Below are 25,022 nucleotides of genomic sequence, written 5' to 3' on the forward strand. Positions count from 1 at the left end.
AGGTCACTCTGTGACTGACGCATTCTAGGTTCCCCTTTGCCTTGATAGCTTCCCATTCCGCAGTAGCCTTTTCTGCCACTGGAACTTAAACCCGCTGCTCCTTGTTCTGTTCAGGGCATGGAATGAATGGGATATTTCCCCCTCCCCTTTCTGAAATCTGACAGGAGGGTCACATCCGCTCAATATACAAAGCGCCGCCACCAAAGGAAAAGGGATGAGGAAGCGGTAGAGTGCTCAACCACAAGCAGCTTACAAAGTGGCAACAAGAATACAGCCTGTCATAAAACTCCCTTGAAGTGGTATAACTCCAGATTAGGAAGCTTTGAGACCAAAAGACATGTGAAGTGGGAAAGATGTGTTTTGATTTCCCAGTGGGCTTTTAATATTATTATTTAAAGCCCCTCTGGGATCTCAGATTTTGATTGGAGAAGTACTGCTGGTAGAGCAAGTGTTCACTTCTCTGTGATTTTCCTAGTCTAAATTGCTCCCCAATCCCCAAAACTATGATTATCTCCACTGGGGGAGGGGAAACAAGGAAACCTGTATTGTGCCTGTTACACCCCCCCCAAAATACCTACTTGGATGCGAAACCTAAATCCTCCTTAGAACTATTGTTCTGATCAAAATTAGAGCCACCACTGGATACTCTAATGTTCTCTTTGGATTTCCTGTTTCGTATCTGTTTTGCTCCCCATTGTACATCTGGGAAATGGAAAGGGAGGCAATTTTAACCACCGAGTCTGTCCCTCTTGTGCTCACCGAATACACCACCATGCGTCCCTTGAAGATGGCCATAAGATGAGCAGGCTCCTTGCCCATGGTCACTCGCACCTGCACAGGTTCACCATTATACTGTTGGTCCAGAATGACAGCCTGGTAAGCAGAGGCAGTGATCTCATCGGGGCTGGCGTGGCGACCCTGGAAAGCAGCAACAGAGTAGGCTGACTTAAAAGGCTGGGGTACAGTTCCGACTGTCTCTCAGCTACAATTCAATGGAGAAAGGACTTCAAAACTCATGACAGTGTTGTGAGCAATGGAACACAGCATCTTACAACAGAATCCAGTGGCATCTTTAGGGTCCTGAGAACTTTAGACTCCTTTGGAAAGGCAAATTCCTAGTACTTGTTGTTGTTGTTCTGAACATGCAAATGGTTTCTACTGCTCCTTGGTGACATGTAGAAGGTCTTTCTTCTCTCTCCATCTCCTTGGCCTATACTCTGCTTCCTTTGCCGTAATCCCTCCTGCCCACCTCCAGCTGCTCACCTGCCAAATGTAGATCATGTAGTGCATTTTACTGGAGACTAGATACTTGTAGAGGATAAGGTAGCAGTCGCCGCTGTAGAAATGACCAAGCCAGCGACCCTCCACTGGTGCCAGTTCCAAGTCCTCAATTCGCCAGACCTGTCAAGGCAAGTGGAACATGAGCAACAGGGTAGTAGTAGATATTCAAGGGGTAGGCAGGGGTTGGTGGGTGGAGGTTTCCTCAGTATAGCCAGGAATATAGTGCTTGGCAAAGTTAGCTCAGTTAGCAGTTAGGTCCATCATAACTGGACACTGCAGATTCTGAGATTTCCTTGGAGAAAACAGGAGGGCAAATGGAAGTGTGAGCAAGCCCCTAGAGTAGTGGTGTATATCTGAATTTCTCAACTGTGTACATTTGGGGTGATGGTGGAAGGAAATGTGGCACTGGATACAGAATTCAGCCTTCTAAGGAACTCGATTCTCATTTAAAACACCACCAAAGCATCACTTTTCAAGTCCTTATGGCTATGGTGATATGCTTCAACTTTACTGTGTGATGCCTTGTGAAGTCCCAGAGAAAGAAGTAGTGATGAAGAAGATGGTCCTCAGTTCCCTTAGGTTCCTGCTGATGTTGTCCTTACAGGGTCTGTGGTGAGCCCAGGGCAAAGACCTTCCCGAGCCTACAAACCTAAGGAGCACCAAAGCATACCCCACAGCCCTACCAAAGTTATAATTGAATGGTATTGAATTTATATCCCACCCTTCCTCTCAAAAGTGTCCAGGGCCTTATGTTATGTGGCATTAATGCTGCTGTTCCCCAACTAGCCAAGTCACTGGCACTGGATATAATTTCGCAGCTTGTCCTCCTTTCAGAAAGGCAAATTTGGACAGCTGTAACCAAAGAGATTTTCAGTCCTTTTGTTGCCACAGGTTCAAAAGGTGTGGCTAGTTTGGGGCTGGTCCTGCTAGATTTATTGCAGTTGCTCACCTTTAACTCCAGCTCTACTTTCATAATGCTAGCATGGCAATTCATTTTGCATATTTGCAGAGCTGAGGCCAAGAGGAAGCCTTTGAGATAGACCTCTCTTGTGCTCTTGTGTCTCACAACAGGTTATCCCACTAAACTCAAAGCCAAAAGGGGGTGGGGACTTGGGTGGGCCTGGTTCTTACCCAGGGCTTTTTTACCCCAGCCGGTATGAGCTCAGTTCTGGCACCTCTCAGGTGGGCACCATTGCCATTACAAGAGAACAAGCATGTGGTGATTTCTGGCACCTCTTTTTCTAGAAAAATGGCACTGTCCTCACCTCTACTTCTCCAGAGCCGTCATCCACCATCTTGTGCAGGGCAGCCATCTCCGGCTTGGCATGGAGAGTGGTGGCATCAAACTTCACTTGCTCTACTTTGGCTGTTGGGCAGCCAGGGAAGAAAGTAGGTAGGTTTGGTCTTAACCAGCACATCTGCATCTGAGGGACCGTGTGGCCCCAAGGATGGGCAATTACAAGCTAAAGAATAAACTTTGATGGGATGGATGGAAACTGCATGTGTTACTCCTACAGGAAGGAGGCACCACCATGTATGGTTTCCACAGCAGAAAGCAGAGGATAGCAACCCACATGCTTATAAAACCCAACGTTTGGGATTCTGCTGAGAACTGCCCTGGGTTTGTCAGATGCAGGGCAGTATGCAAATTTTAACAACAGCAGCAACAATGACGTTTCATTCTAAAGGTGTGTTTGTTCATATACAACACAAACCCTCAGCAGCTCTTGTCAAGGATGCTGCCAATATTAAGGAGGGGGTTCACAATAAATGCTTCCTTCAACCCACATTCAAGGCCACAATTACCCAGTGTGGTGCTCTCCCATCATTCCTAACCATTACCGGCCATTCATTGTACACCTAGTGGATGGCAGGAACTGGAATCCCACAGCTAGAGGGCACCATGTTGGTTACCACTGCACTAGACCTCCGTAGTGGGGGTTTGTGTGTGTGTGTGTGTGTGTGTGTGTGTGTGTGTGTGTAAACAAGAGTGAGTCTGGCAGAACTTTAGCTCCAGAATTCCCAGAACAGTTTCACAACCAATTCCTCTTCCCAAAGGACTCTGGGAACTGCACCTCTGTGAGGGGAAGAGGGGTTGAATAAAAACAACTGTAAGCAGCCTTAATGAACTACAGTTCCCAGGATCCTTGGTGAAAAGCCATGACTCTCAAAGTGGTATAATAGTGTTTTTAAGGTATTGTGCAGATATGGCCCATATTAACTATGTACAGTGGTACCTCAGGTTAAGAACTTAATTCATTCCAGAGGTCCATTCTTAACCTGAAACGGTTCTTAACCCGAGGCGTGCTTTCGCTAATGGGGCCTCCTGCTGCCGCTGCGCCACTGGTGTGTGATTTCCATTCTTATCCTGGGACAAAGTTCTTAACCTGGAGCAACCACTTCCTGGTTAGTAGAGTTTGTAACCTGAAACGTCTGCAACCTGAAGCGTCTGTAACCTGAGGTACCACTGTACTTAAGTACATATTTAACTGTGGATTTTCAATTTTCTTTGCAAATTGAAACTGTGGGTTTTCAAATTTCTTTGCAAATTGATACAGAAACAGGAGAGAATGAATTGAGGAATGAACACAGAAACTGACACAGAACAGACTGATCTGCCTTTTCACAAAAGAAACAGGCCAAAACAACATTCTTTCCCACTTCTTCTTGTGCGGCCCATACCTGTCAGAAGCAGCCTCTAAACCATCAGCTCCACTAAGTTGATCAGGCTTCAGCACTTACCTATTTTCCCAACTGCGTTGGTCTTGCCAAAGCCAGTGCTTTGATGGGGGAGAGTCCATTTCTTAAAGAGCTGCCTAAAGACAGCAGATTCAGAACCGTCATTTTCAGTCTCCACGCTGGTGCTGGGTGGGTAGTTCTTTGCCTTCATGTAACCCTGAGATGACAAAGAGAAGACCAGAACAGAGCAACTTTCACAACAAGGTGAGGAAGGACTCCACAGAGACTTCATTAAGCAGAGCATATTTGGAAGTATCCTAGACTATCACCCTCAACAGGCCCAGTGTTATCTCTTTAACACCTGGGGCCTGCAACAAAAAATGATAAGTGTATTCCTCGCCTACTATAACAACAGTGCTCATGTACATGGTGCCAGCCAGCCAGCAATGCCCCCGGTAGAACGCTCCATTCCATCCCTCTGCCACCAGTTTTCTTTTTCAACTAACACTCAGCATTCTGTGGTTACTGAGCATGCTTAGTCCTCATTGGTCAGGATGTGGGTTTTTTGTGGGGGGGAGTGTTGCCTCTTACATTTTGTTGGTTTTTAAAGCTCTATTTTGTTGTATGGTATCTTCCTCTTGTTTCTCATTAGTCCTGTTGGCCCTCACCACCTGCTTTGGCTATTAGAGGGGCTAAAGATGGCTTTGGGTTCATCCAGGCTTTATGCTCTTACATTAACTTAGGCTAAAAAGGAAACAATGTAGAACACAAACTAGCTTGAGCTCCAGTCTTTTGCACCCCTGATTTCTAGTGTAGCAGATGCAATGCGAGACAGAATTGCTGCATTTTTAAATACTGTATATTCTTCAAACTGGAAAATGGAAGGTCTAAAAAAAAAAAAAAAAAGGATGAGTTTACTTGGGGTTTTTTTGCAAATGGTGTCCTGTTGAATAATATCCACCAAGAATTTACCGTAATTTATATGATTTATTGGGGCATTTGTCTGCATTGGTACAGTCATTTTTTTCTGTTGACGGAACATTAAACAAAGGACTGGTGGAAGAATTCCTTCGCAGAATTTGCTATCCACGATTTCACTTTGCTTCATTATAAGGACTGTGATTAAATTATTTTTTTTAAAGCCTGTAAAGTTTTTTCTGTTTTATATACTTGTTTCCCTGATACCCTCCTTAAGCCTATGAAATGGATGAGGCTAAAAGGAAGACAGGCAAGTAGGCAGAAGGTAATATCCAAGCCCTGGTCCAAAATCCAGACAGAGAATATAAAAGAGTTGGTAGCATTCATATTAGTCAAGATCTGGAATCATGGAGCCAAAAATGGCTTTGATCCCTTGAAATGGCAGAAGAGAGAGTGGGGGTACTTTGTTCCAGTATCTCCAAGAAGTTCTAGAACATTGCAAAAGGTCCTTGCCCAAATATGAGACTGTATGGGCTCAGCTTTGCCTTATCCTCTCACTCACCAGGGCCCGTGTCATCGCTTGCCGCTTTTCCTCCTTGCTTGAATTCCTACCCTTCCACACAAAGATCTTCACACCACCTTGGTCCAAGATGAAGCAGTCCTGAAAGGAGACAAAACAAGATCCAGTTGTTTCATTACAAAGAAGCTGTTTAGGCCAGTATAGCCTTCTTCCATTACCAGGCTCTCTCTTACAGCATAGGTGGGTAGCCAGTAATCCTCTAGATGTTGATGGACTCCAGCTCTCATCAACCTCAGCCACCATGGTCAGTGGTCAGGGATGATGGGCATTGTAGTCCAGCAACATCTGGAAGGCCACAGTCTCACTAGGCAGAACGGCTACAACTGTGTTAGATGACATTGGATTAATGTCTCCTCTGGTCTTCCCTTCTCTCCAACCCCCAACCTACGCTTTAAGCTTGTCATGGTGCAACCAATCCCCCAGGGATGAGTCTTACCTCATTCTTGAGAAGGTCCTGGGTGAGGGGCTGGATGGCAACTTCTTGGATAAGAAGGTTCCCTTCTATCTCAGAGACTCTGGGAGAGGAACAAGAGGGTAGTCATGGGACCAGCTCTCCAAAGTGATGTTGCTAGTCTACACTCTGGGATGAAGATTATGCAAAACTATAATGGTCTTAAAAGCTAAAAATCAGGACTGGGCCTATTCAATATATAAAACCTTGCAGAATTCAGTTTTCTAGAGAACCTCACAGCCAGTTCAGTTAACATAAAAGTGGGGTGGAAAATAATGATAAATTACTCCTGCTTCTTTTTTTCTGTATTTCTCCTATGATATCTGAAGCAGAACGTCTGCATCTCACCTGCAGTGACATCACTGAACCCCAAATTGCCTTGGTGCATTCACACACTAATTTTAAAAAGGGGAGGAAGAGCCAGGAAACTAGGAGGATATTTTCTTACCTTCATGGTTACAAGGAAATATTTGAAAATGGGGGCAGTGTTGGCCAAAACAGCCCAAAAGCCAAGGTGCCCAACTGTAGGGTCTCCTTCCCTTTTGAGATTTATCTCTAGTTTATTTTCTTTCCTTCATAGTTCCAGGCTCCTGCCCTATTCCTGAACTCCCATTGTCCTCCCTCATACATCCCTTCTGGATGCCTTTTGCTGTCACAGTTCTTTCCAAATCACTTTGAATCCACAAGAAAAAACCCAAACATGGCAAACAGAATTGTACTCATTAAGGAAGGTCACACAGGTGCTCTCAGGAGCAGTATTGATCCCATGAACAGAATAAATGGAACATTTGCTTTCTTGACCAGCGTGTGTACTTCCATCAGAGGCTTTCTCTCCTACATTCCCCTGTTCCTGCATCCATCAAAGAGATGTTTGCTCCTCTCTCCCGCAGCTGTGCATCTTTCCACACAACCTCTTTGCCTCACCGTAGTCCCCACTACCACACACCCCATGTCACTCACTGGTAGAGCTTGAGAGAAGATTTCAGCTTCTGGTCCACCACGGCATCTGGGATGGCAGGCTGAATGTTCCTCTTCTCCCCCAGCACATACTCCATGATCTTCATGAGAATAGGAGATGCAGCTTCATCCTCCCCATCCACCACACCTACCTGCGCTCGACCCCCACGCTCCCGGTCACGAATGTCCTTGGCTAGGGTCATCCCCTGCAGGAAACAGGTCACAACCACAAGCCAAGGTCAGGGGGTGGCAGGAGGAAGCCTGAATGGCATTAGAAGAATGAGAAAACCCACAAATAAGAGCATGGCGGGTGTGAACAAGAAACCCCATGCAGGATCAGGCCTAAGGCTTATCTAGTCCAGCATTCTAGTCTCACTTCAGCTATCACCCAATTCATTTATTTCCCTTTTTGTCTTAGCCAACTCAGACACAGAACCTAACACCTTGAAGCACCTTGTAGTCATGAATTATTCCTACCACCCTTCCTAGGAAGGGGAGATATACTAAAAAGAATGATGCCCAACAGCCATTTTAATATGCTGAATTTATTAATGGCTGCTGAACTACATGGAACTATGAGCTGATCATCACACAGTGAATCTATCAATGTAATATAATCCCAAGGCTATTAGGAAGGCCATTCAGTGTCATTAGCATGTCCCACCACTGGGTTGTTATATGATAAGTTGGTGGCTTCACTTGATCCTGATTCTCCCGTTTCCTCCCAATCCATATATTTTTTTTGGTCAGCAAAACAACCCTCCTTTTCTTACAATAGAAATGTTACATTTGGATTTCAAATGTCAGATGTCCCACCCAAGAAAGGACAGGCACCAAAACCCTCCTTCTTTGCACAACTCCTGTCTCTCCTGCTTCCCCACTTCCACCACCCATGGCAGACTTTGCACCTTCAGTCGCTCCAGGCGGTTGCTCTCTGGACCGTTCCATTGGATGATGAGCTTCCCCAGGTCTAGCAGAAACACATCGCCCAAGTTGAAACTGCTCCAACTCAGCTCCACCTTTGCAAGAGGGGAAAAAAACAGCTGGTGGGAAAACCTATGTGAGTTTACTGAAAGACAGTCATACCTGGACTCTATCAGTCTGGGGACCTCACACAAGATGATCCCTGTTGGATCAGGCCAAAAACCACATCTAGTTCTCATTATGGCCAACCAGATGCCCGTGGAAAATCTGGGAGCAGTGCAAGATATATGCACAAGCTAAGGAAGCTACAGATCAGGGCCTCAGATTGCAAAGGACCTCTAAATAAATTTAAAAAAACATATTTATTTCATAGATTGTTGGCTTGCTGTTTGTTGGTTTGTAACTATAAAAGTTATTTCCATTTCCACTGCGCTTTCTATTAAAAGAATACCTATAGTAATACAGGTGCAGAAACAGGATGGGCCGCCCCTGCCAGCAGCACACCGCCTCCAACAGTGGAAGTAGAAACATAGCCACTGTGGCTTCAGTAGCCACTGATGACCTCCACAAGCACATCATTAAAAGTGCATCTACTGTACTGCTCCAACAAAAGGTCAAAAGCACTGCAAAATGTTTGATTTTTGTAAGATCTGAGTGTGCCTTCATGGGCTGCAACACTGTGATGAACCTTGTCTTCATGATCACCCACAAGTGTTCAAAGACCCCAGTGTCTAGATCTGACAGTTTTACCAGGCGCTAAGCTACCAGCCCTGGCCAACCCTTTCCCAACATTGCCAGCCCATCTTTGACCCACCTCTCCTGCCATAACATTCTTCTTGCCCTTGACGTGCAGCAGGCGTCGTACATTGTACGTGTTGGTCTCCACGTGCTTCATGCCAGAAGCCACTCCACCCTTCTTATAGCTGCAGAGGAGAGGCAGGGTCAGGGTCTGGACTGTGGAGGAGAGCACCAACATTCCCAAACAGCTAAGTCTTCAGCTGCAGACACACTATGCATCTAAGGCACATATAAAGCACACAACATCCCCCAAGGAATCCTGGGAAGTGTAGATCGTTATGGGTGCTGGGCATTGCAGCTCTGTGAGGGGTAAATTACAGCTCCCAGGATTCTTAGGGGAAGCCACGTGCTTTAATATAGAGTGTGTATGCAGACCTCCCATAGAAGGAAGGGTTGACCTCTACCCAGTATGCCTCATAGAAGCATGGGGCAGAAAGGGGCGGGGGAAGAGCTTCTGCCTTCCACAGCCACTCTGCTTTAGTTTTTCCAGAGCCTCTGATGTTAAGAACATTACGTTAGTTACAACACACATTTCAGGCCCTTAAATGGACAGACCTCTGTGGGGTGGAGGACAACCTTCTGCTGAGCATTACATTCCCCCAAGTGTAATCTGTTGGGGGCTGCATATCAGCAGTGGGCATAGCTGAAGCCAAATGTGGGTTGGGACACCCCCACACACATTTAACTCCTCTTTGCTACTTGCATGAAACTAGGACTGAGGACCTCATGAAATTGGACCACAGGCTTCCAAGTTTCCTACCGCTCCTATAAGGTGTCAACTTTAGACATTTTTTTGTCCCCAAAGCAAAAACCAAAATGATGCCCTTTGCTTTGGAACCCATTTTTAAATTTTATTATATGTAGTCCTGGTTCAAACATAAGATGACGAGCCCCGCATATCTTCAGGCTCCCATTCCTCTCCCCCACCTGCCCTGGCTCTCCTTCATATGCAAGGCGGGAAAGATTGAAAGCTCCAGTTGTTGGTTTTGAACAAACCTCAGTTTATGTCTGCAGTTGGGACATATGGTTTATTTGCACTGTGGTTAGTTCAAACAAACCTAGATCAGAAACTACAGTTAGATCCTCATTTGAGCTCCCTAGCAGTTAGAATAAACAACAGTTTTCCAAGTTTAGAATAACATGAAACTATGGCTTATTCAAAACCAAAAAAAGGAAGCTTTCATTAACCTCTTACATACAAGGAGCAGAGGGCAACATACAAGGCCAAGTCTCAATGTGGTTTTTTTTTAATGCTAAACAAGGAGCGGCAAATCTCTTTCAGCTGAAGTCTGAAGTCTGAAGTTGGTCACCCCTCCAGTGACATGTGCCAGTGAGAAGTGTGGTCAAAGCACACTTACCACACGTACACACAGAGAGACCCACCATGCAAGCAGGGACATACACTCACATGCCCGGCAGAGGGGAAGAGACACACATACGGTATATTCAGGAAGGCAGGCAGGCAAATTTACTCAGCAGATGGAGGTCACACACGCAGGCAATCACGCCCACACTTTCAAGTAGACAGTCACATACAATTCACAGAGGAAGAACAGGCAGGATTGCTAAACCATGGTTAGTGTCATGTCCTCTGAACCTGGCCACACAGAGAAGAAAGGTAGTGCAATGGAGCCCTCTCTGGAATCTGCCACTTTGAAACAACTACTTTGTAGTAAGGACAGCACTGTTTCTGTCCCTGTCTATTTTTCCTTTTGACCATTTATCTCCAGTTCCTCCCAGCTGCCCCTTTTCCTCCAGCTGCTCACTTTAGGGAAATAGATTGCTTTGTGTTAGGCTGCCTGCAGGGATTCGTCAAAATCTGCTGGGCTTCATTCCCCAGCACTATCACTGAACTGGCTCTAAGCCCTGTCCCCTCGGCCCACATGGCCCCACCCAGATATCCAGATTTTTAATTTATTTCAAGAGTTGTCAAGTACCTATAGGAAACACTGGAAGGGCTGGTGTGTGTTTCTAAACACACAGTGGACATGGACCGGAGGAGCCATTGCCAATTGAGACTACCTAGCATGTGTCTCAGGCACAACACATAAAAATGTAGAGTGGCTCAAAGAATAAGAAGCTGTCATTGCCTGGATCAGCCACCAGAAGGCAATAAGGAGCATTACATACATTAGCCCCTGTTTGAAGTAGCTCCGGAAGGCGTCACTTTCGTAGCCCTGGACCTCACGATGCTGTACAGCTACTCCTCCCAGGTAGTCATCCATCTGGGTAGTGTAGATGGCAGCTGAGCCCTGCTCATCCTGAGATGATGAACTGCCCAGCCAGAAGTGGACGTCGTAGGTGAAGTTGTTCCCAGTCTTATGCGTCTAGTTGGAAAATTGAAGCTGGTTAGCAGGCCCACCAAAATTGCAGAGACCTCTCTGTCCTATGGCGCTTAGTCAATGCCACAATGCTGGGCATTTTGATTCACACACTCAGCTCTCCAAGTCCACCTACTAGAAAGGGACATTGACTCAGATCTCTACTCTCAAACACAAAAGGGTTTCCTCATGCATGGGCGGATCAGTATCACTATCCTATCCCCGGATCTGTGCTGAAAGTAAAAGCAATGGGGAAAGTAGCTAATTCTAAAACAAAAGCAAAAACATTAAGAAAAGTCACGCTGTGACATTTCAAGACCAGAAAGCAAGCAGACATCTTTGAGGATGGAGCTGTTCTGTTCTCTTAGAAACCTTGCAATGTTTATCCTCCTTCTGTAATATATATCACGCAGAGGAGCAGGGTTCTTGCAAGGAGTTCTGCTTTGATCTACCCACTCAGCTCATTCATCTACCCATGCCTTATCCTCATATCCAAACCGTATGCCATTATCCAGTTATCCAGAATACGTGCAGTACGACGATACAGGTGTTCACAAACAGGCAGGGCATGAGAACAGAGAAGGGTTGGGAATGGGAGGGTAGGATGTGAAATACAGTATTATTTATTGTTTTATATCGACCCTACCTTTTGACCAAAACCAGCTTTCAAGGCAGCTTCCAATACACAGAAATGCAAGAACAGCAATTAAAAAAACATGAAATTAAGTGACTGTGTTAAAGCAGCTAATATAAAAACAGCTCTGAAATGAAGCAAGCTTTAAAATAGATCAGCAACAAAATAAAAAAATACTTAGCATTTTATGTATCACTTGAGAATGAAGTGTACTTTATCTTGTTATCCCTGAGCTGAGAAGGAGTGACACTTAAGCCCACCTTATTATAAGATCATGGCAGAATGGAACTGGCGATGTTTTCATTCAGAGCTCCATGTCTTCTCTTACCTACCATGCAACATCAGCTCTCGAAAGGTATTTAAACCACCTGACTCTCCAACTAGGGTAATAACTGGTCCTGTTTATTAAATCAATAAAGCGGGTAATTGTTTAAAACCCCAAACTTGCCTTGCTTATGCTAATAGGTGATATTTGAGAGGTAAGCAAAGCCATTGCAACAGATGCTGAACAAATGAATACAGCAAACCCAGATATTTTTGGATTCACAAAGTGGCGTGAATCAAGGCCAGCTCAAGACCTTTGGTACCTAAGGCACCCCCTCCCCATTCTAGGTAAAGGTCCTAATTGGACTGGCAACTGAATATGACTTTAACGCTGGTCATGGGAGTGTGTTAGGGGAATGGCCATAGCGATAAAGCATCTGCTTTGCCTGCAAAAAGTCACAGGTTCAATCCCTGCCATCTTCAAGCAGGGATGGGAAAGATTCCTTGTTTGAAACCCTGGAGAGCCACTGCCAGTCAACATCAACAATATTTAGCTAGATGGACCATTGGTCTGACTCAATATAAAGCGGCTTCCTACGTCCTCTAACGCACCTAAGGCAGCAGACTACTGGTAGTTTAGAGGAGGCCGGGAAAGGAATCATTGCTGTCCTCTTACAGAAGAGAATGGTTAGTGAGGGGCAGAGGGGGTTGCTGCTGCTGTTCCCCAGCATCTGCTGCCTAAGATGGTCACTTTGCCCAATGGTAGGGCCAGCCCTGGTCTGAAGGCACATAATGCGGTCCTAATGCTGAAGACAGCCCATCTCTGGGAACTGCTCCTGACTTCAAAAATTATGTATTAATGTTGTTGCTACTGTTGTTAAAATCTAAGTAATAGCAACTTAGTGTGGCCTTTAGGGTGGTAGCCTACTGTATACGTAAGTTTGACAGGACTGGAGTACATTTACTCCTAGCCACATAGAACGTTCCCTTGAAGTATCCTTCTTTGGTCTCATCATGCTCCATGGTGCACCTCCCATACTTAACATGAGGCAAGTTCCTGCTTTTTTCTTGGGCTGAGCCTCGTCCTTTTCTCCAGCTGTTTTGTCCCATCAAGCGTAGTGACACAAAGGCCTCCACCATTCTTAATTCCTCTTACCGAGAGAATGATATAAGCATCTCCTTCGTAGAAGTTCCCATATGTTTTTGGTGGAATAGGCACCATCTCCATATTCTGGAAGGGAAGGGGGGTGGGGTGGAATTAGCTGGAATTATATACAGTACTAAAGATCATCACACACCCTTGTGTTGTGTAAAGAGCATTCTTCCTGCCTTTATCTTCATTTTAAAACATTTGTCCTGCCTTCCTTTCTTCAATAGTCTATTTTTTACCAAGTCCCATCACCTTAATTTTTTTTAGTTTTGCCAAATCCCATCACCTCAGTCTTCTGAGGAAAGGCCATAGGTCAAGGTAGAACCACAGATGAAGAGAAACAATAATTATCAGGATCAAAGAACAGGAGGGGAAGGGGGGGATTAACCCTATCCTCCCCTGTTGCGGTCTTGATGAAAATCCATCATCCAAAGCTGCTATTTGCATTGGGAGGAAATCCCCCCATTGATGGCCAGCTGTAACCCCTTCTTTTGCCCCAGCTCAGCTGGTGGAGGCTTCCCAGTGCTTACAGCAGCTTGTGAATCAGGGAGTATTTGGGTTTGGGACCATGGCTGTAAGTGAAAGGATTAACCCCCTTTCCCCTTGTGTGATCCTAATGCTGACCAGCCTCTCCCATAGCTGCTACTTCGTGCACATCAATTGCATTTATATAATTAATATCAATCTAGTTTGGCCCTCAGAATAGGAGATTCAATACAAGGACTCTGCACCACTGAGTTGGGAGTCTAGAGCAGGGCTAGGAAACCTTTTGCAGCCTGAGGGCCACAGCTGTTGCCAGTTGTGGGCAGGGCCAGAGACAAAAACCGGGTGGAGCAACAAATTTGTTTTTTCCTTTGCTAGTTTCTACACATTCACACAGACACACACCCCGCCTTTCCTCCCCACCAGGACAGGGACTGAAGGCTCCATATAGAACCACATACCCACACAGGCAAGGAAGCAGCATTATTCGAGTTCAAGAACACATTCCAGCCAGGCAAAAACACTCAGGGTGGAGAGCAGAACCACTGAGTAGTGTGGCCCATGGAGAGTTCTGAGGCCAGGTAGAGAAGCCATGGGGGCTACATTTGGCCCCCCAGGTCTGACATCCCCCCCCCACTCCTGATCTAGAGTGAATTGTGTTTCAGCTTCTCCTGTTTCTCCTTTAAAAGGCAGGAGATCCCAGGAGAAGGTGGAATCGTGGGAAGAGAAGAAACACATACAGAGACATGCCTCCAAATGCTGGTCTCTTTCTCACCTTTATACTACCACATACTTAAACAAACACTCACCTCAATTCTCCATATCTGAAGTCCGGGTGTGGTTTTGTTCAGAGTCCTGGTCACTTTGGCACTAAGTTCTGCTGACATGGTGATGGTCAATGTTTTGTGGGGAGATCTGCCCTTAGGAATGGGAAAGTTCATTAGCAATGCAGCCAGGTTACAACCAACCAATGTTTAAATATTGCAGAAGAATGGTCTATGCTCGGACCCCAAACTTCACATCGCTACTCCCCACCTCCACATTAATGTTGTTAAGAAAACCGGACTATTACTCCTTGCATTCATTCAGATCGCATTCCTAAAAGTTTGCTAAAGGGGGAAGTATTAAGATGGTTCACGCTGCTGTGCTTTAGGACTTTGCTCAACCTGAGCTGCTAGATAACTCCTAGATCTAATTTCTCCTCACAAGAATTTAGAGCGGAACTAAGCAATTGGTAGCTAGTTTAAAGGAAACTAGACATTTTAACTACCATGCAGATGAACTGAGATCTTGTGATGTCTGTGTCAAAAGCCCAAGGGCTTTGCTTAAGTCAAACTAATTCAGCTCTTGCCAAAAGACTTGTTATTACAAGGTTATTATTACCAAAAACATTGTTTGGGTTCACTCAAATGAAAGGTAAAGATTTTTACAGCTGGTGGGAAATCAGCCTTAAACCTGTGTCTCCTGAATGAGTAATTATGTATGTACACACATGCCTTCAATATTGCCAAGGATGTCACAGCTGATTTCCTTTAAGTTTATTTCCTATTTCCAGAAGAGAGAGTGAGAGAGCAAGTGTGTAGGTGTAGGAACAGAAACATTGGAAGTTTCTGAGTAAGATATTTGGTCCATCTAGCTCAGTATTGTCAACATTGACTAGAAGCAGCTCTCTGAGCGACATGGAGATGGTGGGAACTGAGCCTGGGCCCTTCCCCAAAGAGTATGTGAGAGAACGGTTGAGGGAGAGAGGGCATGAGCCCCAGCCCCCTTCATCCCCACAGTGAGTAGGATGGAGCCATGTGTCCTACTTTACACAGTAAAGAGTTATCATCTGAGGACAGGCCGGCCCAAGCCCAGTTTAAAGAGAAATAATCTCCAGAAGGGACAGCAGAATTGGACCTTGAAGTTGCCCATCCAAAGTGAGCACCTGGATGACAGACAGACTAAGCAGGCACACACAGGTCACCTGATCAAAGTTTTCTCCACTTTGGTGAGATGTACTTTATTTCAATTTAAATTGTAGTAATGGTTTCTAAATTTGAACCTATGCACATGAATTAACCTATGCAAATCTTATGGAAATTGGTGCCCTGGGAAAACAATTTGCTGTGATTCAAACCTAAACGTGCCTCTCATAACAAAATACATGCCCAGCTCTCCAGCTCCTCCTCACTTGAGCTCCAGGTATTTCCCTAGTCAGCTAAGTTTGGCTTTTAAGGGGTGAAAAAGGCAGCAGTGGCTTTCCACAGACCAGCTCAGGATATTAGGGAGTGCAGTGCAGTCTAGCTGTCCAGCTCAGGCACGCAAATCATAAAGTCCATAGAGGTGATGCACACCTGTAATTTCTCTGCCTGGTGCTAAAATTTGAATGCTTATAGGCAATTTATAGGCAGGCCTGTACGCACGCTGGCAGAAATGCAGAAAAGCCATTGGACATATCATTGGTCACAGAAGTCAGCTTCTGAAAGAATCTTAAGATTTGCTTAAGGGGAAAGCAGCTTTCAAAACCTTAAGATTGCAGAGCTATGCTTGGAAGTATGATGGAAAAAATGCTATGAAGATTAAAAGTTAGAAAATGGACTGAATTAGATTTTTAAGGGTCATTGGGGAGGAGGACTTCCGTGTGGGTTCCTTGCTCCTCTTCATGATTAGCAAAAGCAAAATAAATTATGCAAAACAAAACAAAACCCAGCAGTTTGCATAATTCAGCTTTCATCAGAATTTGGGATATCTTGGTTCAAACCCTTTTTATTTTTTTAAGTGCTATGCATGCAGACAGCTCTGGATTTGAGAACTTGAGAAGGCTTGGAAAAGGGATTTCCATTTATCCCTTCACTCTACATCACTGCCACAGATTTCACTTCCAGGCAATGGGTTTTAAGATGAATGTGTTAAATTGGGCAATGAACATGAAACGTGATTTCAGGTTTGCAGGAAGGGGCCATAGCTCAATGGCAGCACACATGGCCAAATGCCTGGCAGCCTCCAGTTGGAATCTCAAAGAGGAGAGCCTAGAAAGACTTGCCTAAGACCAAGAATCCTTATGCTCTCTAGCTGATGATGAGCTGCAGCTCCCATCAGCACCAGTCAGCATGGCCAATGACCAAGGGTGATGGGAGGTGTAATCCAGCAACATCTGAAGGACCACAAGTTTCCAATCCTGGTACAGCAAATACAGGACTAGATGGGCCAATAGTTTGATCAGGTATAAGGCAGATTTGTGTTTTTATCAATTAATTGATTGCATTTTTAAATCCCTGTTCCATTAAAAGGAGCTCAGAGGGATGTAAAATAAAAGTTTAAAAACAACAGAATCCAGTCAAAATAATTGAACTACTCACACAAGTACGTCAACATTTAAAAAACCATAGCACAATCACAAAACCAGCATTAGAATCATAGAACTGTAGAATTGGAAGGGACCCCAAGGGTCATCTAGTCCAACCCCCTGCAATGCAGGAATCCATAGCAGTCCCTGGGTGGGCTTGAACCACCAACCTTCTGGTTAACAGCCAGACACAATTAGCATGCCTTCATTCTGCTAAGGCTTAAGTAAACAGATGCATCTTTAACTGATGCTTAAATGTTAAACAAGGAGGAGAACCACAGCTCTAAGGGGAGGAGAGTGCCATAGTCAGGGTGCCACAGCGAAGAAGGCTCTGCCATGTGTCTTTAAGATAGGCAGGGGAAAGCATATCAGAGATTAATCCTAGCAAGGCACATGAGTGAGAGCTTCTCTTGCCTATCTTAAAGACTAGATCCGCTGATATAGAGGAACTCCTGTGGGTACTTGGGCCTTGAGCCATTTAAAGCTTCACAAGCTAATACAAAGCCTTGAATTGGGCCCAGTAGCTCACAGGCAGCCATTGGTGCCTTTCTAGGATCAATGTCTTATGTTCCCGTTTTGCTGCTCAACAACTGGGCACTCTCATGCAGTTCTTCACATTTCTTCAGCAATTTGCTCTGGATCCACAATGCCCCCTGGTTCCTATTAACATTTTTAAAAACCAGGAGAGGTCCTCTCTACCAGGAACAGGGGAGAAAATCAATTCGATTTTCATTTAAAACTGAACTGATCAGAATCACACTTTCTGAAATAATATGAGACGGAAACACCGCCACTCTTCAAAATCCACACTTTCCCAAATTTTGTAATGCAGTTCTCCAGCGTTTACCCAAACGTGTGCTAGGGGGAAATGAGCATAAAAATGAATATATTAGTGGAAATAAGATACAAGAAGGCATTACGTTAGGGGAAATTAGTTGCAAAAACAATGTGCACATTGGTGAAAACTGCATGTAAAAATGTGTTTCTTAGGAGAAATTCGCACAAAAATGCTGAATAATTTTCATGAGGATTTTTTTAAAGCACAAATTGCTGCAGAAATGTGAAGGACCAAATTTAATTTCCCCTAAAATGTTCCCACTCCCCCCCCCCCCAGTCTTCACACCTCTAACCTCATGCAGTGTGGAGTCCATAGAAAAATGAGTTCAGTCCAAGCAGGAGGCATAAGCATCATTTTTGCCTCAGGAGAAACCTTGAAATTTGGGTCCTAGACCCTAGCTTCACTATAAAGGCTCAGAACCTCTTCTCGCCCCTCAGAAACCTGAAATCATTTGACAAGAAAAGCCACCCAGACTAAGCAGGGGGGGGGGAGGAGGCTGCTTGCTATCTTCTCCTAGGATAGCCTTCTTCAAGCTGGTGCTCTCATCGTCTTTTAGACTACAGCTGCCATCTGCTTTCGCCTGCACATTCTGCTACCCCCAAAGATCTAGAAGGCACCAGCCTGGGGAAGGCTGCTCTGGGCAAGACAATGCTGGCATGAAGCCGAGGGCTAGAGCAAGGACAGATGGGAGTCCAAAGCAGGTTCTGGATCTCCCCGGAACCACCTCCTTACCTTTGCTGCGGTATCTGTTTGGTGGGCACACAGCACCTTGGAGACGGACTGTGCCTGAACAGAGCAAGCAGCGGGGTGACCTTTGGACCCTCCTTCCCTCGGCACGGAATGCTATCGCCACCTGCCTTCGCCATATAAGGGCAATCGTGTCTAAGAACGGAAGAATGGCAGAGTGAGCCCAAGGTCCTTTGGCACACGAGCATTGGCACACGAGCCTCATGTCACTCCCCATGTGTGCACACACCTGAGCGGAAATTGCTGAAATGTCCAGGTGCATGGCAGTCCATGTCGGTTTAGTACATTTCAGCAAAGTTCATTAAAAAAGCTCACTTTCACTTTTTGAAATATAGCAACCCTAGCCCAACCTCCTACAATGCAGGAATCTCAACGAAAGCATCCATGACCACCTAACCTCTGCTTAAAACCCTCCAAGGAAAGAGGGTCGACAAATAGAAACATTGGAAGAAAGAACTGGGCAAACCTTTGCAGTTTTGATTCTTAAAAATGACAGCTAGTTTTGGCAACAAATTAAGATGCAGGTAGAAATATATCACAATCAATGCACCAGGCTTGTAGATGTGGGGGACGGGGGTAGGGGAATAGTGGGAAAGTATTATTAACAGTGAGCCAGCAATCCGTTGACTTTTTGAACTGCACCCTTCTTCTAAACACATTCTATCTTTTACCCTCAACATCAGTCAGCACCAACTGTCCATTCTGCAGGGGAGCATATTGTGATCCTTGCACACAGTCATAAAAAAACCTGTAGGGTATGGCATGCTCATCTTAAATTTTCAAATTAAATTGTCCTTCAGCCAGTTAATGTTGCACATTAAGATGTATTTATAATTCATATACATTCTGAAGAGTCATAATTAAATTTATTTTCATAATCATGTTTCATCTCCAATCAGAAGGCATGTGATTGGATATTCTGTGTGGATGAGTTCTCTTATAAAACTTAGGGAACTTCCAGACCACCTGTTTGGTGAACATTCATCCTTGCGTGGGAGATTGTATGACATGGCTAACTCCTCCTGACCCTGGTGAACTGGAACACACACAAAACATGGAATGGGCTCCCCAGCTTTGTACACATTACATAGCAGCCCATCTGGAAGTGCCCTTCTACTCTTGGCAGAAGCAATATCTTCCTTTGCAGCCACACCTAGCTCCGAAAGTCTCCCTCAGTCATCCTACGCTCTAACCATGCGATTAACAGCTGTCAGTGACCCCTTGAAGGGCCAAAGGCCTTCTCTTACTCTGGCAGTGATCTTTTTATGGCTCTGGGGAAACGCTCCATTTATCTTATCTCTGCTGTTGAGCTAGCAGAAATAAATCTCTCTCCAATACAACTCCTGCTGTCAACCGCTCATTCCTATCTCCCTAATTGACAATGTACTAGAAGGGAAGGAGTTTTAACAACTTTCAATCCACAGTTCAAGCCACGATGAAGGCAGCTTACAACATGGAAAAGAAAGGTTAACTACAACATAACAAAAGTAAAAGGTAAAGGGAGCCCTGACCATTAGGTCCAGGCGTGGACGACTCTGGGGTTGCGGCGCTCATCTCACTTTATTGGCTGAGGGAGCCGGCGTATAGCTTCCGGGTCATGTGGCCAGCATGACTAAGCCGCTTCTGGAGAACCAGAGCAGCGCATGGAAATGCTGTTTACCTTCCCGCCGGAGCAGTACCTATTTATCTACTTGCAATTTGACGTGCTTTCAAACGTCTAGGTTGGCAGGAGAAGGGACCAAGCAATGGGAGCTCACCCCATCGTGGGGATTCGAACCACCAACCTTCTGATAGGCAAGCCCTAGGCTCTGTGGTTGTACCCACAGAGCCACCCACATCCCATAACAAAAGTAGTCATAAATAAATCTCAAGATCTAAAATAAAGATACAAAAAAACCAACAACACCCAAGAGCAACAATAACAAAAACCTACCATCAAAAAAACCAAACAGCACCCCAACCCCAGACTCTGTATTTGCTTATAAGGAAATGCCAAGCGATAAGCGATTGATGGTGGAAACAATCAGGACTCTCATAAGCAATGCTCAGAACAGCATTGTAGCTTAAAATAATTTCAGCCCTCTCTGGCCCAAACCAGCCCTGAAAGGGAAATCTACCATTAGGCTCTCCCATGGCTACTGTTTTGCTAACTGGCAACCCCACTGAGTGGTTCTGAAGATCAAGGACAAGGGTGTGGTGCCTGTTATCCTGTTGCTCCAGGACAGGGCATGTAACTCTTTCCTCCGTGTAAATTTCCCCACCTCCCCCACCTCCCAAGCTGCTATGAGTGGGAGGGGCATGGGAAAGAGAGGAGCAGATGAGCTTCGTGCATCTGCAGTGCTAATAGGTAGAGGGTGGGAGGAGGAAACAGCCTCTCCCAGAGCACAAAGTCCCAGTCTTCAAAGCAGCCACTGAAAATAAATCACCAGCACCACCGGACAGCAGAGTCACATTCAGAAAAGCACACTCTGGTAACCAGCAGCCTTGATTACCAAAATGTGTTATATGTGGGGATGCCTTTGAATACGTTTTAAGGAACTTCAGTTAGTTTAAATAAAGCAGCCATGCTGCTAACAGGCTCCTGCCCTAAGGAACATATCCTGCCCGTTTGGAAGTTGCTTCACTGGCTGCTTATTTGTTTCCATTGAGCTTCTTGTCAACTGCAGATTTCAACCCAGATCTTACTCCATGGTCAGCCCCACATTCTACCCCTGGCATCACTCCAGCTCATTGAACTATTGCATTAGCCTAACACAGACGAAAACATCATCTAGGCATCATTTGTAAGAACATGATTCCATGCAGGGCAAAGAGGAAGAATCTTACGGGACAGGTGACTGAATAGGCTTGCCATACTTCTGGGAAATCCTGGACGTGTCCTTTTTTGGGGGGCCAACAAGCCCATCTGGGGGAATTTTTACATTTTAAAGGGAATGTCCGGAATTTTTGTTTTTTTGTTGTTTTGGGGAGGCAGGGGTGGCTTGGGCCCTCGGGCATGGGCTGTCTGATTTTTTTGCTCTTAAGATATGGCAATCCTATGACTGAAACCTTTGGCCCTCTAGATCAGGGGTCAGCAACCCGCGGCTCCAGAGCCGCATGTGGCTCTTTTACACCTTTGCCGCGGCTCCGGGGCAGATACTAGCAAGGGGAGGAGGCGCATTGTGCGCCCCGACACTCCCCACTGTGGCGGGCGCTGTACTGGCTGTGACGTCGCATGGGGGCGGTGCGTGTGTTAGTCACACACCGTCCCGACGTCACCTTCCCGCCCGCCCGCCCGCTACATTGTAAGGGGCATGTACGCTGGTCACTGTTTTGAAGGGGAGTGAAGAACACACACAAAAAGGTAACTTGTAAATTTAACGTTTATTTCTATGAGGAGGAGTTATTCTGAGGGGTCAAACAAAGAAATAATAAAAAAGTGACAAAAAAGTTATTTTTATAATGATGAGTTTTGCGGCTCCCAGTTTTTTTTCCCTTTGGAAACGGGTCCAAGTGGCTCTTTTTGTCTTAAAGGTTGCAGACCCCTGCTCTAGATGGTGCTGAAGTACAACTCCCATCATCTTTGGCCATTGGCCCTCCTTGCTGGGGCTGATGGGAGTTGTAGTTCAGCAACATCTGGATGGCTGAAGGTTTGCCACATCTGGTTACTGACAAGGTTACTGACAGGAAGGCCAGGATCTAGGATACTTGTGGGTGAGGGGAAGATGCTGGAGTGGTCTTATTTAGGAGAATACCAGTGGTTTCAGATGGGAAGAAAGTCTGTTCCCCATTACCTAGCTGATCCTCAGCAGCTTATTCAAATATTAACAAGCAATTTCCTACTTTTATTACTTTTATCGCTTGAGGGAAAACAAACAGTGTATGGAGAAGAGAAACCATTTATGATGTCGACTCTGCCCCTGGCCTGTGGACTATCATCTTTTGCAGTGCCTTGGAAGGATAAAGGAATTAGAGCATGTGTAGTAATCTTAGGACACCCACACTAGAGACAGGATAAAATTTGAACTAAGATTTTTGGCTTATTAAAGGGACAGTGTGTACACGAAGGACTACTGATACTCACATTGGGGTCTTAAAAGTGTTGACTGTTTCTGAAGACTCAAGAGGCACGGTTGCTGCCACTACCCTCTGCCACTACTACAACTCAGTCTGGCTGCTAGGGGCAATATATCTCCGTACCAAATCTTCTCCAGTTGTACCTCTGGCTGCTTGGACAGTTTAGCCAGTTTAGATATTTATTCAGGGCACCCTCTCAGAGTAACTCAGCTAACCAGCTCCCTTCCTTCATCTTCTCTAGGTGAGTGTTGATAAAACACAGAGTATTAACATAAATCGTAGGTCTCAATTGCTGCCTGGAGCTAATGGGAAATGGAGTGCAAGACCATCCAAAGGGCCACAGGTTTCCCACCTCTGCTTCAAGGCCCGAATTAACCCAACTATATTTCTTAAGCAATTACTGTTGCTACAACTCCTGCTAGCAGTATTTTTTTAAAACAATTATGCAATAGCTCAGGAGTATGACTCATCAAACATCAGATAGTATCTTGGTTCCATAGGAATGCAGTCTCTATCCTTGAAGACAACCCTATCAGCCAACAACCTGGCAATTGCATCTACAGCTATGAATTGGCCTTTGTTACTCACAGTGCAGAACACTACATTACAATGATCAATTGTGAATGGTGGGGGGAATATTTTTTGCCATTTAAACATTACTGCGTTAGTTTAATCCTTTTGCATTATAGTAAATGAATGCATCGTCTAGTTTCCTCATTCTGCTCATGCTTCTTAGACCTTTAGAATATATTCCTGCCTTGGGGGTGGGTGGGGGTATTCCAGATAATGACTGTTGGGTCAAGCCTCCTCATTTAAGAAAATGGGTGATGGAGAAATCCCAGGGTGAAATGCTTTGCTGCATTTCCATTAATTTGAAGGCTGCACCTCCCTCAATCCATTGCAGAAAGTGCTGGAGCACAACTCTCAAATGGCATGCTGATGCTTCAGTGGCTACATTGAAGATATGGCATACCGGGGGCGCCAACTAGAATAACATATTGTGGGGGCCTAGGTAAGCCCCGCCCTGCATAAGCGATCACATGACATGGAGCACACACACCATTTGAATGACAATGCCCATCACCTTTGTGGGGACCCAGACCCCTGAAATATTTTATTGCAGGGGTCAAAGCCCCCATGGCCCCTAGGAGTTGGCTGCTATGTGGCATACAATGGAGCTGCTTCTACTTCAGTTGTTTCTGCAGTCAGGCCTGCCTGTCTCCTCTTTCCCCTGGCGGTCTGGACCGCTGTTTGGTCACCCACTCTTGTGATGATGGGCTTCACTTTAGCCTCACTCAGCTTTTCTCCCACATAAGAATCTTCTAAATACCTGCAACATCTCAACAAAAATGCATGTCCTCCAATGACCCCCATTTCCTGCTTGTTAAATCATAGTTCCTATTTGGGTGCTTTTCAAAATGCTGTCTGAATGAACTGCTTCTCCACCATCTCATCCCATAACTGTCTATTCAGATAAGTAATGGTGCTGATTATGTTTCTGAGTTGCCACTATTCTGTAATTAGCGCAACCAGAATAAATTTCTTTCTTTTTCTTTATCTTTTCTTTTCTTTCTTGCATAGGAAACACCACTTTAAACCTCTCAAGGATGAAAAAGTGAGGCATACATTAAAAATAAAAAGTAAAACTTATTATCCATGTACTAAGATGTCCACTTTCAGAAGTCAGTACAAGGTGAGTTGTCGGCTGTCAATATGATTTAATATTGCATAGTGAGCAAAGAGCCTCTAGCAATATGTGGTGGAAGGGCTGTAGTTTAGTGATAGAGCCTCTGCTTTGTATGCAGAAAGTTCCAGATTCAATTCCCAGCATCCCCAGAAAAGGCTGGTAATGTCCCCTGTCTGAAACCCTGGAGAGCTGCTGCCAATCGCCATCTCTTCAAAAGGCAGAAAATCATTGTTTCGCGCAAAATTCTGGTTTTCCAGTGATTGCCATCTGACCAACCCATTGGTTGCCAACTCACAAGTAAACACAAAACAGCCTGGCCTGCTCTTGTGATGTTAACAACAGCTTGATATGAAGAAATCAGAAGGTGAAGCTTTTCACAGCAAAGAGATAAATGTCACCACTGACTATCTGGATCCTAAGCTGTTTTCCAGAGAGACAGCTACAGTGGCCAGCAGATAAGTTGGCAATCCTACCTGCCCCACCTTGTGACATTCCAGTTCAAAGACAACAGCCTCACAGCTTACCTGATGCAGGAGCAGATGCCAAATGTTTTTAATACCCCCAAATTATTAATTCGGTTCTGTAGTTTGTTGCTGGTTGTTGTTGCTATGCCCTAGTCTGTGTGGGAGAAGCAGAACGGTCTGGGTGACGGAGGGTGGCAAAGCCAGCAGCCTAGGCATGGATTATTCCTGCTCCAGTAGACAGCCAGTTAACACCCCCCTTCGTGGCCCCCAGTGAGCTGAATTCCAGCAAACACTATTTAAAAGGCGGTGTGGGGAAGACAGAAGCTCATGCAGTGGGGGGGGGGGGAAGAGAACAGAGAAAACAAAGGCCAAGTCAAGCCTAACTAGGAGGAACAGAGCCAGAGACTGAGGAACAAACAAACAAGATGAAGAAAATTGGCCTTTCTGCAGCCTCTGGGTGGA

General features: G+C 45.2%; 1 protein-coding gene across 2 annotated transcripts in view; it reads right to left on the minus strand.

Moving 5' to 3' along the window:
• VIL1 (villin 1) overlaps window positions 1-24,746 on the minus strand; it is a 30,173-nt gene extending 5,427 nt beyond the window's left edge. The window contains exons 1-14 of one of the 2 annotated variants that reach the window (XM_083489233.1): window positions 24,621-24,746; window positions 18,339-18,488; window positions 14,250-14,355; window positions 12,964-13,038; window positions 10,719-10,915; window positions 8,605-8,713; window positions 7,775-7,885; window positions 6,870-7,072; window positions 5,895-5,973; window positions 5,441-5,539; window positions 4,024-4,177; window positions 2,547-2,647; window positions 1,264-1,401; window positions 760-918 (exon numbers count right to left, since the gene is read on the minus strand). In XM_083489233.1, the coding sequence (XP_083345359.1) occupies window positions 760-918; window positions 1,264-1,401; window positions 2,547-2,647; window positions 4,024-4,177; window positions 5,441-5,539; window positions 5,895-5,973; window positions 6,870-7,072; window positions 7,775-7,885; window positions 8,605-8,713; window positions 10,719-10,915; window positions 12,964-13,038; window positions 14,250-14,355; window positions 18,339-18,472 (1,665 nt within the window). In that variant the 5' untranslated portion in view covers window positions 18,473-18,488; window positions 24,621-24,746. Of the gene's footprint in view, window positions 1-759; window positions 919-1,263; window positions 1,402-2,546; window positions 2,648-4,023; window positions 4,178-5,440; window positions 5,540-5,894; window positions 5,974-6,869; window positions 7,073-7,774; window positions 7,886-8,604; window positions 8,714-10,718; window positions 10,916-12,963; window positions 13,039-14,249; window positions 14,361-18,338; window positions 18,489-24,620 lie in introns of those variants that run through there. The other variant, XM_083489234.1, reaches the window with a different exon arrangement.
• Between the last annotated feature and the right edge of the window lie 276 nt (window positions 24,747-25,022).

This window comes from Podarcis liolepis (assembly GCF_965112155.1).
Source record: "Podarcis liolepis genome assembly, chromosome: 1".
Lineage (NCBI taxonomy): Eukaryota > Metazoa > Chordata > Lepidosauria > Squamata > Lacertidae > Podarcis > Podarcis liolepis.